Genomic DNA, 16,028 nt, shown 5'->3' on the forward strand with positions numbered 1-16,028 from the left:
AAAGCAAGTGAAATGCTCTAATACTGTCTGGAAAGAAGATATGTGTTGTCATTCAGAAAACAAGAATATTTTGTCTTGATTTAAGGTGTTTCATCTTACTCAGATTTCAGTTTTTGCAGCGTAGTGGAGCTTTAAACCTTTTTTAATTTAATGTCTTTTTGAAAGAGTCAACACTAAATCTAATCCTATCTATGAAATCATCGTCATATAGTGGGATAACACCTTTTTGTGGGGTCCCGCAGAGCACAATACTCTGTCCACTGTTGTTCCATTTGTACATATTGCTTCAAGGCCAGGTAACCCTGTAATATTAGTGTTAGTGTATTATTATTTCTTAGTCAACTATAGTGACTATTCTCTTAATTGCCCGAACCATACCACCAACATAAATGTCTTTTATCATCCTGAAAATATATCCAGAACAAGGGGCTTATTGTCTAAGGCTGATGCAGAAAAACTACAATTACAAAATTTCACTTTTCATCGATAAAGCTCTACACAGTCCTGCTCCACAGTGCATATCTAATTATTCTAAATGACCCTTTAGACCTCAAATAATTTCTGGCTTGGGCTTTCTGGTTATTCCAAAGGTTAAAGCTGGAGAAGTAGCTTTTGGTTTTTATTGTCCTACCTCCTGGTATACCTGTTGAAAAGCAGACTGACACCATTCCTTTTCCTCCTTACACTGCAAATGAAAAACAACTGTGATGTGTCTCTTTAGGCTGTCAAGGGGCATCAGGCAAGAACTGAGGACATGAAGGTGCAATATTTAAACTCTGAATGGAGAAGGGCAGAGACACAGTGTTATACTTACAATCTACATTATGTTTTTCATCATAGAATTAGATGTATTAAGTAACTGCAGACACTGGTACGAAAACAGTGACACTGAACTGATTCTTAGCAATAAGAAACAGGATTCACAGACACACTCTGCTTCATTGTTTTAATCTGAACTAACTGTACCTGAAATCAGTAAGTGTTACCACGTGTCATGTGTTAAGTTATTTAAGATAAAATTAGCTTAATGTTTTGTTTCAGTTTAAGGAGTCTGGTTTGTTGTTTCAAGTAATTTATTAAGTTGTATTGGTCTCAATGAATTTTGTTATACATTTGTAATTTTGTTGTGCAATTCAAATAAACAAAACTGACTGGAGTGCTCATAATCTTGACCTTTTGTGCTAGTACTGATAGAAAGAACATTTTGCTGTGTGTCAATATAGTGTCAGCCCCATTTTTCTGAGCATAGGATTCAGTTCAGCACTCAACATTAATGACTGCTGTGGTTTCATTTCCTTGCCAGATCAAGGTTTCAGTGTCGGTTATTGAATTTAATCCTTGTACCTCACCTTATCTCCCTTGTTCACTGCCTTTTCTCAATCACCCCTCATTATCAAGTCACACATTTTCTGGAAGCTTAATTTTTTAAAAAACGTTTTATATTATCACTCTCTTTGTACAGATAAAATATAAACTTGTATACATAAAAATGGATTTTCAACAGATGCCTCTTTTTAAAAACATCTAGGTATGCTGACTATTTTTAATAAATTATTAAATCAGTAATCCCAGCCATGGCATATTTTGATGGCTACTCCAGTTAATGCAACCCCATGGTCTTACCAAATGTAACAGTTGAACATGAAACTTGACCAGACATGGACTCTCGACTAAATAACTTATTTTTCATGTAATTAGTTTTAAAGGGGAACTCAATTTTACACAGTTTTCAATGTCTGCTTACAGGTTTTGCATTAGGGGACATTTTTGTCTCCAGAGAGAATTGTGTGAAACCAAATAAATTACCTTAGTGATGTCACTTGAATCAGCATTGGTTAGGCTTGAATTGTATGGAAAAATTTTTTTTTAGAAAAGCAGACCTGGGGGTGTCCAGTGAGAACAAACAAGTTTATCAGACTTCTGTAGCTCGCTCCTCGTTGCTGCTGTAGGCGAGAAGCTTGAACGTACTTTCGCTGCCACCACCACAACACCCCTGAATCTCCCTCCACACTGAAGGCAGTTGCATTGCGGGTAGGGTTGGCATCAGGATTTCACAAGTATTAAAAATGTGTCTGAAAATGTTTTAGGAGTGCAATGCTAAGTCAATGAAGTACTTGGAGTATGTGTAGAAAGTGAAATGCAAAAAAAAGAGTCCTCATTTAATATAATAGAAATACTTTTTAATTTGAAAGTTTATCACAGGCATAAACGTAAACAAGATATCAAGATATTTAAAAATGCAGATTTAACTTTTATCATTCGGACTCAGACGCTCTGTGTCACTGTCGCACTCACACAAACACACACCAGAGACTAAAGACTAAGAAAAACAACGTAATAAATTTGAATTTTAATCCACATTCTGATGGATTAAAATTACCCCTCATGGATTCACCTCAAGAGCACACCCACATATTCACACACACATGCGCGTGTACACACATATACTCTCACTCACTCACTCACTCACTCACTCACTCACTCACTCACTCACTCACTCTTCTGACACACACAAAAAGGTCTGCATTGCATGGAGAGGGGGTTGTGTTGGTATCTGTTGTAACTTCTACCTGGACAAAGCAGATATTCTGAGAAAAGCAAAGAAAAAAATCAGTTACTTTTTATTTTCACACTTCTGCTCCTACTGATACTGGAACAATGAAAGAATATGTTTATTCAAGCAACTCCCAATATATCTTAGTGGTTTGCTCTGACATGATCTATGTGTAAAAAAATAAACACAAACAACGCTGTCAATGCTTTTTCAGTACGGTGTCTTGTTTTCTTTGTGCTGGTTTGTCCAACCAAAATATCTCACCAAATGCCACGTCACTGTGTGTGTGTGGATATAACTCACTGTAGTTTGTCCTGCAACAGCTCCAGCCTCTGCCGATCAACATAGCGTGACAAGAGGGAGAGCAGGTTGGGAGGGGTGAAGAAGGGAGGAGAGAGGGATGAGGAGGGAACACTGAGCAACTCCCTCGTCACTGCAAATACCAACTCAGTCCTGGGTGGGGAGAGAAGGTCAGTGTGGGTTAACAGGAAACAGCAGAAGGGGAAAGTAAAAGGGATTTAACAAAGTGACAAGAGTGCAAGTGTGAAAAGGAGATAAGAAAGAGCAAAAAGTGACACATGGCAGTGTTTTGTCTCAGGGAACAAAGCCCTTTTGGGACATGTCCTTACAACCAAAACAGAATGCAGTTGACACACAAACAGTTTACCATCGATTGTCGTCCATGAGTTGACAGTTGGGGTTGGAGCTTTGCATCCTCTCTCCTTCACTCAGGATCAGATACAGCAGTGTCACACCAAACTAAACAGAAACAAACAGGCATGTGTGTTATGTGCATGTCTAATACTTTAAAGTCTAAGGTTGACTTTGTTCTACATTTTTCTTATTGTCAACAACTCCCATGATAATGTGTTAAACCATAGCTTCATACTTTCCAACTTTGCTACACTATTTGTGGCACAGTACCAAGCCTATTGGTTCCCACTATTTTTTAAATAATTTCCTGAAAGATATTAGAACAAATACATAAGGTTAAGTTAAAGTTAATAGTGTATTTTTTGGGATGGTGTATGCAAGGCTCACTGATGTGCTTTTGATAGTTTTTGGACAAGAACGGTGGCCTCTGAGGAACAAATTTCATGATTTGGATACACACACACAATACTTGCTAATAGGATTTAGTCATTGTTTTTTTTTTCTCTGAATGGAATTTCTTGTAAACAAAGAAAATACAGAATTCAACAGCTTTATCATTTAAGGTCATGTAGTCATCAGTCTTAGTTCAAAGATAGATACTGGTGTCAAGTCACTTTGTTGTTTTGGGACTGGGCTCCAGTATTGATCAGGTATCAGTGCACTCAATGTTCACCATGCTACAGTGCAGTGTAGCACAAAGTGTTAAACCAATAGACAGTTGATTTAACCACTAGACAATATGTTGTAGCAAGAACAGTATTAATTAGTCTGATCAGGAGATCATGTATGTGTACCTTGTTGTGCAGTACTGTGGCCAGTTGGCCTTCCTTGCCCTGCAGCTCCTGGAGCAAGTCTGTGAGGTCAGAGCTTGACAATGACTGGATCACTGCAGAAACCGGCTCCACTAACCAGCACAGAACCTAAACGAGGGAAAGAGACGGAGGATGGAAGGCAGCTGTTGATTGTTGTTGCTATCATAAAGGCTAAAAAACTCCCAAAAATTAATAATAAAAAAAAAAAAAAAAAAAAAAAACTGTATCACTGCCAAGGATGCACAATCTTCTGAATTTATTTTTAAGTGTGGATAAACTATCAATTTTTCTTACATTGAATGACAATTAAAACAGTGATGCAATTTTCCAAATTCTAAAAGGGTCACTTTAATAATAACTTACATGATTTAAGTGTTTAAACAAACTCCGACCATGGCTGCCATTGGCACAGAGGCATTAAAACGCCCAACAATGTAACACTAATTGAAATGAGTATTTTGTGTTTTCAATGATTGCATGTATGCTGCTTGAATCACTGAAATGCAGCAAGAACGTTTTCATGATGATCGATTCTACACACATTCAGTACTTTGATTTTATGAATGATCATGAATTGATGCTAAACTTTCTTGTTTTCACAGGCAATTTGTTTAATCATCAGGATTGCGAATCATGCATCATTATTAATGTTACAGTACAGCGTGTTTTCCACAACAGCCAGGCTGTGCCTTTTTCTGTCCATCATATCAGCTGACAAACATGAACAGATTCCAATTGAGCGGTTGTTGCTATCTGGTTATAAAAAAAACAAAAAACAAAAACGACATAGAATGTCTGAAGATTCTTGGTCATGCAGGTTATGGTTATTTGTCGTAGATACTTCACATTTTGCTGCCCATCCAAGGGGCTTCTTCAGCTCTAACTGACTGATAGTGAGTCTTAGGTATTTAAGCTCTGTGGGGTCAAGGATACTCCTTTCATACCCAATCATGATACTATCACCTGTTACCAATGAACCTGTTTACCTGTGGAATGTTCCAAACAGGTGTTTTTGGAGCGTTCCACATCTTTCCCAGTCTTTAGTTGCTCCTGTCCCAACTTCAAACATTACATACATTGCCTTTGTACTGTTATCAATCTAGTATATGCCATGGGATTAATAAAGTTTTACCTCATCTTATCTTAATATAAATTAACCTATATGTAGGAACACAGAGCTTAGTTTTCTTCACAGTCCCTTTTGTTAATGTAAAAAGGATTTCTGACTTTCCACTGAAACAGCCTTTTTGTGTTAAAATAATGTTGCAACCTGAAATGGTTACCTGGTCCTGCTTGTCCTTCTTGGCCAGGGCGGGTAGGTTGCGGGCGATCGCCATGATAATGGCGGCAGCCTGGGGTGATGGCAGGAAGGGGAGGAGCCTGGAGATGAGCCGCTTGCCTTTCCTCACTGACATGATCATCACACACTGTGCATCACTCACTCTTATCAAGAGCAAGAGAAAAAGAATAAGTTTGATGGGCAAGTCTTGTGTCTTTTTTTTTTTTTCATCTCATTATTCCTTACACTACTGTCCCACATGCAGAGCTACAAATTGTACTGAGTTAGATAAGAATAAGGACTGCAAGTGCAGCTCTTGTAGTTCAGATATTCCTATTTAGCCATTTAATCTATCCATCTGTCCTACCTGTCATCCCACTCCTTCTCCCGCAGAGAGTTGCACAGCTGCATGGTGTTGGTTTTGTGTTGCTCCAGCAGAGCCTCCCTGTCCTCCTCTGGTGCCTGAACAAAACGTTTCTCAAAGTCTTGAACCTCTAGCAGCAAACTGTACATCTGGAGGACAGGGATGGATAGAGGGGACAGCAATAAGGGTCAAAGATGTATTTAGGGTACAAGAGTTTTTGCTGCAGTCTGAACAAAAGATAGAGTTGTCCTTGTCCTACCTTCTCCACAGTATAGAGGACCTGTCGCCTTTTATTCCAAACCTGCTTCTCTCTTTTCTCCTAGAGGTAGACAGCAAGGCAGACAGTCAGCCTTTAAAAACTAACCAGGATAAATTATTAACAAGAAGAGTTGGAAACTAATTTTTGCTTCCATCAGCCAAACTGGTTGGTGATTTCAAAATTCTACCAGTTATTCTTGTCTTTATATCCGGCCACCACTTCGCAATCACAGCAAAAAGCTCCTCTCTGCTGCCAGTGCCTTCAGGCGCGCTACCATCAGATGATCAGTAATGTTGATACGTTTTCAATGTAGTGAGTCCCCGGACCCACAGATGGGCATTTGAGTGGGTCGCAGGGAAACTGAGTTTGTTTGATATCAAAAAGTTTGAATTATGCTTATGTATATCTGAAAATCAAACAAATAAAATTGCAAATCTCAAAACTTCATTTACACGACACAGTCACATCTAGGGCTGCTCCCTGAGAGTCGATGAGTCGAATCATCAGTGGGAGACCCCTCAGTCGACTGAGACTGTTCAGTCTCTTGCCTACGTGAAGTGAAGGAAGAGAAAGAGCCGAGGAGGAAACTGCCAAGTACAGGGGGAGGGATTGTTTAGATTTGCATGGGGATGTGTTACAGTGGTGGAAAGGGCAGGTGAAGGTCTGTCCAAATTGGCCAGAGCCTAGTTGTCCATCCCTGCTACAAGTGTTCCGAGTGAATGAGTGTTCAGACATAGTGTCTGGTCAGCGCAGCCTGCTACTCCCAGAACATGTAGACCAGCTAATATTTCTAAAGAAAAACCTAAAATTAAGCCCCTTGAGATAAGTAAATGGCACTTACAGCATTGTTTGATTGCCAGTAGTTGATGGGTTTTTTTGCATACATAATGAGCAGTTAAGAAAGGCTTGTTGGGAAACGTTATTTTATTTACTTGTTCAATTTCTAATAGAAATCACACCAATACATTTTCCTCCTTGTAGACAGGAGTACTATGGACATTGCACTTTGGAAAGAAATACCTCTGTTCGAGACTATCGTTTACAGCAGCTGTTACTGGCTGCCAGTAATAGTTTTATTTTTACACTTGAATCTCGAAGACGTTGTTATTTAATTTTCATTCTTTGTAAGATGGAATTTCAGCCATTTATTCTCACTATTCAGTCAACTAAGTGAAACATTGTTATATCAAGCACATCAGTCTGGCAGCAGTTCATATTATTTACACTATGCATGTTGTTAATACTGTGCTTTCTGAAACTGTTAAACTGTGAAGTTTTATACGTTTTGTAAAGTTGTAGAGACAGAACATAATTCGGAGTAAGGATTGCTTATAAATAAATTTTAATGCTCTGTCTATACATAGTGAATTCTGTCTTTTTTTAAAAATAGGATTTACTGGTTTGCTCAGTAAAAACAAACCAATTATTTCATGCATCTCTCAAATTGATACAGAGAGTAAAGCAGAGTTGTGCTATAAGAAATCTGATATGGGCACACTCTCGTACCACAACTAACTGTATCGAACTGGATCACATCACATCAAACCGAATCTCTTTGTAAGCAAGTCATATTGTTATCAAATCATTTTTGAATCGCATCATATCGTAAACAGGAGCGAATCACATCGCATTGACAGAGGCTTCAGTGTATCGTTAATGTATCCTATCAGTGGCTGTGGATCGAGATGCGTATCGAATCAGCCTCAGTGGTGGAGATATACATCCCTAGTACAGAACCAACCAAACAAAAAAACATGATAATGGCCCTGTGTGAGCTAACGTATAACAAGGTAGCTGCCTGGCTACATGTGACCAGGCATCAGTGGTATGTTAAGCAATGGGTTTCCATTAGGGCTGCCACGATTAGTCGACTAGTCACGACTATGTCAACTATCAAAATCGTCAACGACTAATTTAGCAGTCGATGTGTCGTTTATTTTTTTTTGAAGCTTTGTTTTTCTTTCAAAACTGTTGCTGTACCCTCTGCTGCCTTGTCTGCCTTTTTGTCCTTGACACACATGCGCAGTAGTGGTAATCGGCGTCAGCCGTAATGTGACCGGACTGCCTGACCAATATCATGGCTACCAGGCAACGGAGCTCTAAAATTTGGGAGCATTTTCACAAAACAAAAGACAAGCATGTGCAATGCAAAATCTGCAAGGCAGAACTTGCCTTCCATGGCAGTACGACGGCAATGAACAAGCGTCTGAAAAAGAAGCACGTCGTTGTGGCTGGTTCAACTTCTTATTTTACTCAGCTGCACTTTATGCTACATTTAAAGAAATGTTTGTTGCTACAAATTGCATTAAAAGTTGAATGAACTATCATCTTAATTGTCTTTATTTTTTGTTAGCACATACCTCAAACACTTCAAGCTGGAAGCTAATGATGGTTATATAAGAGCAGCTGCATGCTGGTGCGATAAGTTGCAATTTACGTATGATCCAACTAGTTCACTAATCGCAAAAATAATCGGTGACTTGTCGACTATCAAAATAATCGTTTGTGGCAGCCCTAGTTTCCACAACATTCAAACTCCTTGGTTTTTTTTTTTTTTTTTTTGGACCGCTTACAGAGTTGCAGTGCTGTTGATGTAAACTCAGCACACTGGGCAGATGCATCACAGTAACAGCCTTACGATGAGGAGAATGGTTTGTGGCTGTGAAGCAGTTTCAGGAAGTGTTCAGTTGTAAACACCTCCTTCCCCATACCTCTATTGTTCATAAATTTAAGCCTCTTACTTTGTCTTATAGACAACTACATCTTCTGACAAAAACAAAACATTGTGTACATGCCTTTAGAATAAAAGAAACAATGAAAGATGCAAACAGACCTCATCATCTGTACGAGATGTCACCACAGCATCAATCATCTTGCGGGGGTTGTTTACACTGGAGACCGTCAGCTTACCCAGAGAGCCTGCAAACTGAACTGTTGACAAACACATGTCAATATTCAACACAGGTCTCCAGTATCATGTGTGTAATCACGTACTATGGAGTATAGATAATATTCTGGCTTGTTATGCTGTCATCTACCTGGTCTGTAGGAGTGTTCAACCTTGGCAACCTGTGGAGTGATCAGTTTGGTGGTGTGTTCCTTCTTGCTGCTGTCTCTCTCTCTTTCCTGACGTTTCTCCATCTTTTCATAATAGTTCTGTATGTGTAAATACACGCACACACACATCACTATCACTAGACAGCATGGACAGATAATAACAATTTCGGTTCCCTGTTGGAAAGAGCTGTCTGATGGCAAGGTAAAGTGGTGAAAATACTGTTAATATAGTATACCCTTAAACTGATACTGATTTTTTAGATGGCTGACATTGTTGCTGCCCCTGTACACAGCAGTAGATTGCTTAGCTTTCTAATTCTCCAAACTGGTGGCATGCCAACTGACATCTACTGTAGGTAATACACTGACTATGGATAAGTACCTCACACAATGTACCTCAAAAACATGCAAACTACCCTTTAAGCTACAAATTTTAAAATGATTTACATCCAGGTTAATTTTGTAGAGACCTCTGTCCATAGTGAAATACCTGAGCTAAAACAGGAGTTTCGTCTGGATAGAGGACAAGGGTTAGAAAAACATGAGGAGAGAAATAGATGCCTTCACAAATTTGACTGGCTTAATATGAACATACTCTGAGAAGCTGAATGCAGCAATTTTGGCATTTTGGCTTTATATATGATTTGAACAATTCAAAGATTGTGAATGCTGTTGTTAAAAAAGGAGATTGCAAATACACCTGCTATAGTGAAAGTAAAACAAACATGCAAGATATTTTCTTTCACTACGAAAGAAGTTCAATCGAAATCTGACAGTCTCTGATATATCGCCATCAAAGGCTGTGTGAGATGATACCACACTATATATACTGACATACAAACAAAAAACAAACAGTGAATTGAAAAAATTTAATCTAATAACACAGTGTAAACAAATTTTGTACAATTTTAATTTTGATATATACCAATAATTTGAAGACATCATTGGCCTCAATAATAATAATAATAATAATAATACACACACACACACACACACACACACACATAATCTATACTTATATATATATTATCTATACTTAGCTCATTGAGATTATATAGAACTCTGAACTTATTGAGGACAACAAAGCCAACCATTTCAAGGGCAGATATTTTGAGCCCTCTACATAAATGCAGCTTACAGGGCAACCGCATCAAAAACCAACCTGATAGTAGTAGTCATCCAGGTACGGGTCAGTACTTTGCAGCTGCATCATCTGGATTTTGGTTACCCATTCCTTCTCTTTCTGAGTCATCAGGTTACTGTAGGGGTCCCTGCTACGCCGGTCCCCTCCAGTCCTGCCACGGTCCCTACAAGGAGATGAAGAGACAAAGATGACATTGTCAACTCAGTGACCGTCTGAATGACGTTCTTGCAGGTGAAAGGCAACAGATGTTGTGCATTTAACCTGCTCAGTTAGTTAATGCTCCAGGACCACTGCACTGTGTGACATTGCAGCTCTATTATTGTTCATTTGTACTGTATGAGTGCGCACACACACACACACACACGCACGCACGCACGCACGCACGCCCTTACCCCCCACGGTTCTGCATGCGTTGGGTGAGCATGCGGCGGTGTTGAGGGTGGAGGTGGGTTGTGTTGTGCCGGATGGGTGGTGTGTGGTTTGGGTGGCCATGAGGGGGTGGCGGGCCCATTCGGTGACCGTGTGGAGGAGGTGGGCCCCCGAAGAAGGGCCTAAAACCACCACCACCTGGTAGCAAAGGAGGTGCTGGACCGCCACGGGGAAAACCAGCGACCTTGCGAGAAAGAGACAGATACAAGAACACAGTGTGAGAGATGCATTCACGTGGTCTAGGAGTGAAGTACTTAAATATTGGTGCAGCTTTGTCAGTACTTCTCCTCTGAGAAAAAACTTCTTCATCCACAAAGTTCTGCCCTCTCATGGGTTTGCCTGATTTGCATAATGATGTCGGTCTGAACAAACCCCACTAGCTAATAAGTTACCAGTTGTACTTTAGATTTGTTTTTGTTCTTTATTTCGTTTCTGATGAAGTTGTTTTCTCCTGTTTGTTTGCTGAAGACATCACAGCAAACAATCTCATTTCTCAAAATGCCAGTGTACTCATTCTACTCGTACTGAAGTCAAAAAATACCATCCTACTTCTTTATTGTCATTATGTCTCTTTAGACTTGTAATTGTTTTGTTTTACTGTCTTTAATATCATTTGTCTTATACAATTAATTTTGTCTTATATATACCTTTACTTCAAAAGTAACCACATTTCTAAGGCTCAACTATGATACTTTCACATTCTCAAGGCATTACCTTTTACCAAAGCTGTCGTGTGTCTAACAAACAGAGCGTTATCTGCACCATACCAATCTAAAAAGACCGTGTGCCTGTGTGTGTGTATGTGTGTGTGTGGTATCAACCTGAGAGTTAAGCAGCTGGGCCCGTTGAATCTGAGACAGGACTGGACCAACTCCGGGAGGGAATGGACCTCGACACAGTGGGGAGTTCTTTATTTAACAAAAAACAGACAAAAAAAGCAAATACAAAACAAATGTCATACCCAGGGACTAACGAAAAACGAAGGGTTTGGCTCTCTCATCTCTATTCAACTAAAGGAAAGGTTTGGGGAAATACACTTACTTGCTTTCTTTCTGTTAGTTAGACAAGATCAATATCGCTGTCATGTCTGAACAGCAATTATTAAGATACCACCAGCAAATGTACGTGTTGGTTCCAAATATTGGTTCTGTCTCCTTGAATACTAGAAATTGTTATCAGTCCTGAAAAACACATGTTGGTGGACCCCTAGTTTGCAGACCCAAAGTTTAAGCAGTTCATTGTTGATTTGTGTACTCCCTTAAAATTAAAAGTAACCCCAGGGTGTTCTTTGACTTAATGTGCATTTAAAGCAATAACACCAAGAGAGGGGATGGAGGGAAGGAAAAACTCACAGCTATATTGAGGAGGGTGTTTGGTGACAGACGCTCAGGGAAAGGAGGAGGGTATCTGTGTTGGACCGGGGCTCTCACATGAACCGCCATGGGATGGTGGATCTACACATACACAAATTTACAAACAGACACACATATAAAGGATGGGGTTAACAGAGACAAAACTATTGGGCTTACTGATATCTGCAACTAAATACCATATAACTTCATGACTCTACAAAAACAGTATTACTGCTGTAAATATTATGTTATTGCCACCAATAGGATGTTTTACCATCTGTCATCACTGGTAGAACAGCTGATTTTACAGCCAAGGTGGCAAGTGGCACTGATGTCATATCTGACCTGTTTTCTCTTTATTTCTCTATATAATGCAACAAAACCAGCTCTTTGTCCATGCTACAAGACAGGCAGACAGGAAGGAAAAGAAATCATTTAACTCTTACTTTACCTACCAATTTGATGCTCTGTCTTCCAAATAATCCAGCTATGTAACTATTCATGAAATGAAATGATCCTCCTTACCCCAGGAACATTAATGGTTTGTAAAAGTGGTATTTAAGAATGTATCACAACACCAACAAAAGTAATCCTAGCCAATCATAAGCCACAGAACAGCACATTTGCCATTGTGAATAAACAGAACATACACCAGCAATGTCATCCACCAAACCACAGTTCAGGATTTTCTGTTACCAACGCTGTAATCCATGAAATCACATTTCTGGATATTCTCTCACTAAGGATATGATTCAGAGTGACAAAAAATATCAGTAAGGAAAGTGTAGAATGAGAAGAACAGTTTGCTATTCACCTGATGATTCAGGGCATGGCTCATTGGCTGTTTTGGCGGGGTCCCAATGGGTACTGCCCTCACAGGAGGGGAGCCAATCACAGGGGAAGAAGAGCGTGGAGGTGGGACCCTCTCTGACAAATCCTGTCCTTCATCATTCCTACCCTGAGTAGGCCGTTTAGGAAGGCCCACTTCCTTGATTATAGACATTAGTGGACTCTCCTGAGAGGGAGAAGGCAATAAATGAATTAAAATGTGGAGAAATATCTTTTTGTGTATATACACTTTGTAATGGACAACATATTTCAGACAAGAGAAAAGTAGGAGTAATATTTTTAACGCAGATGTTGTTTATTATTTGTACCTGGGCCATGAACTACTTGAACTACAAAAACTGGCCTAAAATTTAAGGGTTTTTGTTTAATGTCATATACTATGATAAAGATGGAAAACTGTGTTGCAGTAATCTGTACCCAGCATTGTTGGATTGCTTCTGTTTTGTACATTCTCATCACCTTACAAATACAGCTACATAGATTGAGATGGTCACCACTTGCAATTATTTAGCAATGTAGAGACATTTCATCATTAATACAGTGTAGCAATGACTAATAAACAACAAACAATGTTAAAGCAAAGGTAATCATTTTAATTGGCCAAACGTCCTATTAGGGTCATGTTTGAACCTGTGTTTTAGTTATGCCCTGTGCATTTTTATAAGATATTCCCTGGATAAGGCTCTGCACGTTGCCATGAACAGCTGATAAGCAGTTAAAGCTACACATGAATGTCCAGTGTTCTGGAGAAGCAGAAGAGTGAGTGTCCCTCACCTCCATGTGTGTAACCAGTCCAGGGGTGACACTGACCGGCCCAAAACCCATACTGTTCTCCCAGATACTGTGAGAATTCATCTAAGAGACAATGACATGAATGAAATTTTAAGGGTCCTGAAACAGAAATATTTTACTCAAATGACTTTTAAATAAATGTTACTGCAATTAACTGGTTGCTAAGCTAGCCAGTTCTACAAAGTATATTTCACAGCATGAACTCAAATTCAGAAAATACTAATTGAATCCACAATTTTTTATTACTGTTAAAACACAAATTGATTCCAGACTGTATATCAGTGTTAATTTCATTGTGATGTCACGTTTATGATTTTTGTTGTATCCTCCGTGCAGCTGAAAACCCCACCAGGCGCATGAGTGTTTTGCCTGCCTGATTTTGCTCATTTATTTTTCCTTGATATTTATGCTTCTACCATGCAAAAGTGGGCTTTGTAGTTAAATGGTTTCTTGTTATGGCTGTTTTAATTCCATCTGTTGCTGATATATGATCGGGAGTCTGCACAGGATGTTATTTTAAACATTTACTGGATTCTCTACACTGTTCTCTACACCTCTGTCTGACTTCCTGTGTGTCTCGATCTGCTGTGTGCAGCATTGTGAACAGAACATGGACGTTACTCGCCCACTGCAGGTGAGACGTGATGAAAGAACGCAGCAGAAGTGTAGTATACTTCATGTTAGACATACAGTACTGTGCTTAAGTCTTAGGCAGGTGTGAACAACTGCTGTAAACTAAGAATACTAAGGCACTAATTAGTTAATAATTTATTTTCATCAATTACCAAAATGCAGTGAATAAACAGAAGAGAACATATGTCAGTACAAGTATGGAGTTTAACATAATAGGATTAAGAAAAAGAAAAGAGAAGGAAAATAAATAAATAAAAAATGAACAGGCAAGGTAAATTACATTTCTCTAAATAGTTCTTGGAATATATCAATAGTATGTAAACATTTCTTATTGTAAATTCTTTTTATGCACTCAATGTAGTTCTTAAATTCTGTTTTAAACACAGGAAAGAAAGGTCGACTTTTGGAGAATTTAGCTTTATGGATATGAAACTTAGCTATTAAAAAAATTAGATTAGTTAGATGTTGAATTTTTCGTTCCTTATTTTTATAGTATAATAGTACATCCTTAGCTTCCAAATTAATTGGAAGGTTAGATTGAACCTTCCAATTAACTGATAATTTTCGAGTTTTTTTCATAAAGTTTGGGAAAACTGACATTCAAAGAAAAGGTTCTTCAGCATTGCAAAAAACACATTTAATGTCGATGTTTATAAATCTTGATATGTATAAGTTTGTTGGATAAATGTTATGTATAATTTTATACTGAACTTCTTAAATTTTATTGGAGATAGCAAATTTATGTGGAAGGAGCCATGTTGTTTTCCAGTTAATATCAGAAAAATAAGCAAACAAATTTTCCTCTAGGTGTGATTTTTCTTTTTTTTTTTTTGAAAAAGTGATTCCTTATATGCTTATTGTTACAACGGTGACTCATAATATTTATACCACTGATGAAAAGGGTGAAGTCAACTTTCTCCGTCTCTTGCCCTCCAAAATGTCCTTTTAACAGTTGGAGAATCCCACTGGGAATAGTGCTTATCACCATTTGATATTCTTTATAAGTAACAGGAAAGATTTTGGATCTGAACTAAAACTAAAAATTCCACCTTCACCATTTTGTAGATCTACAAGGTAAATTATCTTCTTGTCAATCCAGTGTTTCAGGTATAAAGATTTATTTTTCCTAGTAATGAACTCATTGTTCCAGATAATAGTTTTATGAGGAGAAATTTGTGGATAAAGCATAGTTTTGCTGCTGAAAGAGCTTGTTGGTGAAATTTAGATAATTTTAGTGGTAACTTGGAGACATTGTAATCACAATTTAAAGGAAAGGGTAGCGCTCCAATTTTTCCAAAAATAATCTGTAGTATGAAGTACCAAAGGGATTCTGGGTTTTTTTAAATATTCTTTTATCCATTTTGTTTTAAAAGGTATAGTTCATATCCATATAATCTAACAACTCCACGCCGCCATCGCCTCTTGGTCCTGTTAAGATTTCTTTTTTTAAATGATGGGTTTTGTTTTTCCAAACAAAATTAATTGAGGTGTTATTTATTTCTTTACAAAGGGACTCTTGGACAAAAAGAGAGAGAGTAGGATGTACAAACCTAGAGATACCATCTGCTTTACTTAGAAAAACTCTTCCTAGTAGAGATAAGTCTCTTTGAAGCCACATATTGAATATCTTTTTTGTTTTTTTGCATTTTGGGTTTAAAGTTTTTCATTTGACGATCCTTAAGATTCTTAGAAATGTGAATTCCAAGATACCTAACACTTTCTTTAACTGGAATCTTACACATTAGGGTTTCCTTGGTGTTATATAGCAATAATATTTCACATTTTTTTAACTCAAGTTTTAAACCTGATGCATTAGAAAAGGTGTCTATTATCCTAAGTGCTGTCTCTAT

At 38.2% G+C, this 16,028-nt stretch overlaps 1 protein-coding gene across 4 annotated transcripts in view; it reads right to left on the reverse strand.

Annotated features, from left to right (window-relative positions):
• Positions 1-2,158: 2,158 nt before the first annotated feature.
• Positions 2,159-16,028, reverse strand: part of patl1 (PAT1 homolog 1, processing body mRNA decay factor) — a 40,588-nt gene continuing 26,718 nt past the window's right edge. For 2 of the 4 annotated variants that reach the window (XM_076728099.1, XM_076728100.1), the window contains exons 6-20: positions 13,528-13,608; positions 12,719-12,919; positions 11,905-12,006; positions 11,374-11,460; positions 10,516-10,736; positions 10,142-10,286; positions 8,961-9,078; positions 8,756-8,853; positions 5,923-5,982; positions 5,667-5,812; positions 5,304-5,463; positions 4,003-4,128; positions 3,222-3,313; positions 2,858-3,007; positions 2,159-2,588 (exon numbers count right to left, since the gene is read on the reverse strand). In XM_076728099.1, the coding sequence (XP_076584214.1) occupies positions 2,567-2,588; positions 2,858-3,007; positions 3,222-3,313; positions 4,003-4,128; positions 5,304-5,463; positions 5,667-5,812; positions 5,923-5,982; positions 8,756-8,853; positions 8,961-9,078; positions 10,142-10,286; positions 10,516-10,736; positions 11,374-11,460; positions 11,905-12,006; positions 12,719-12,919; positions 13,528-13,608 (1,809 nt within the window). In that variant the 3' untranslated portion in view covers positions 2,159-2,566. The remainder of the gene's footprint in view (positions 2,589-2,857; positions 3,008-3,221; positions 3,314-4,002; positions 4,129-5,303; positions 5,464-5,666; positions 5,813-5,922; positions 5,983-8,755; positions 8,854-8,960; positions 9,079-10,141; positions 10,287-10,515; positions 10,737-11,373; positions 11,461-11,904; positions 12,007-12,718; positions 12,920-13,527; positions 13,609-16,028) is intronic. The other 2 variants (XM_076728101.1, XM_076728102.1) reach the window with 1 other exon arrangement.

This window comes from Chaetodon auriga, chromosome 4, assembly GCF_051107435.1.
Source record: "Chaetodon auriga isolate fChaAug3 chromosome 4, fChaAug3.hap1, whole genome shotgun sequence".
In the NCBI taxonomy this organism is placed as follows: domain Eukaryota; kingdom Metazoa; phylum Chordata; class Actinopteri; order Chaetodontiformes; family Chaetodontidae; genus Chaetodon; species Chaetodon auriga.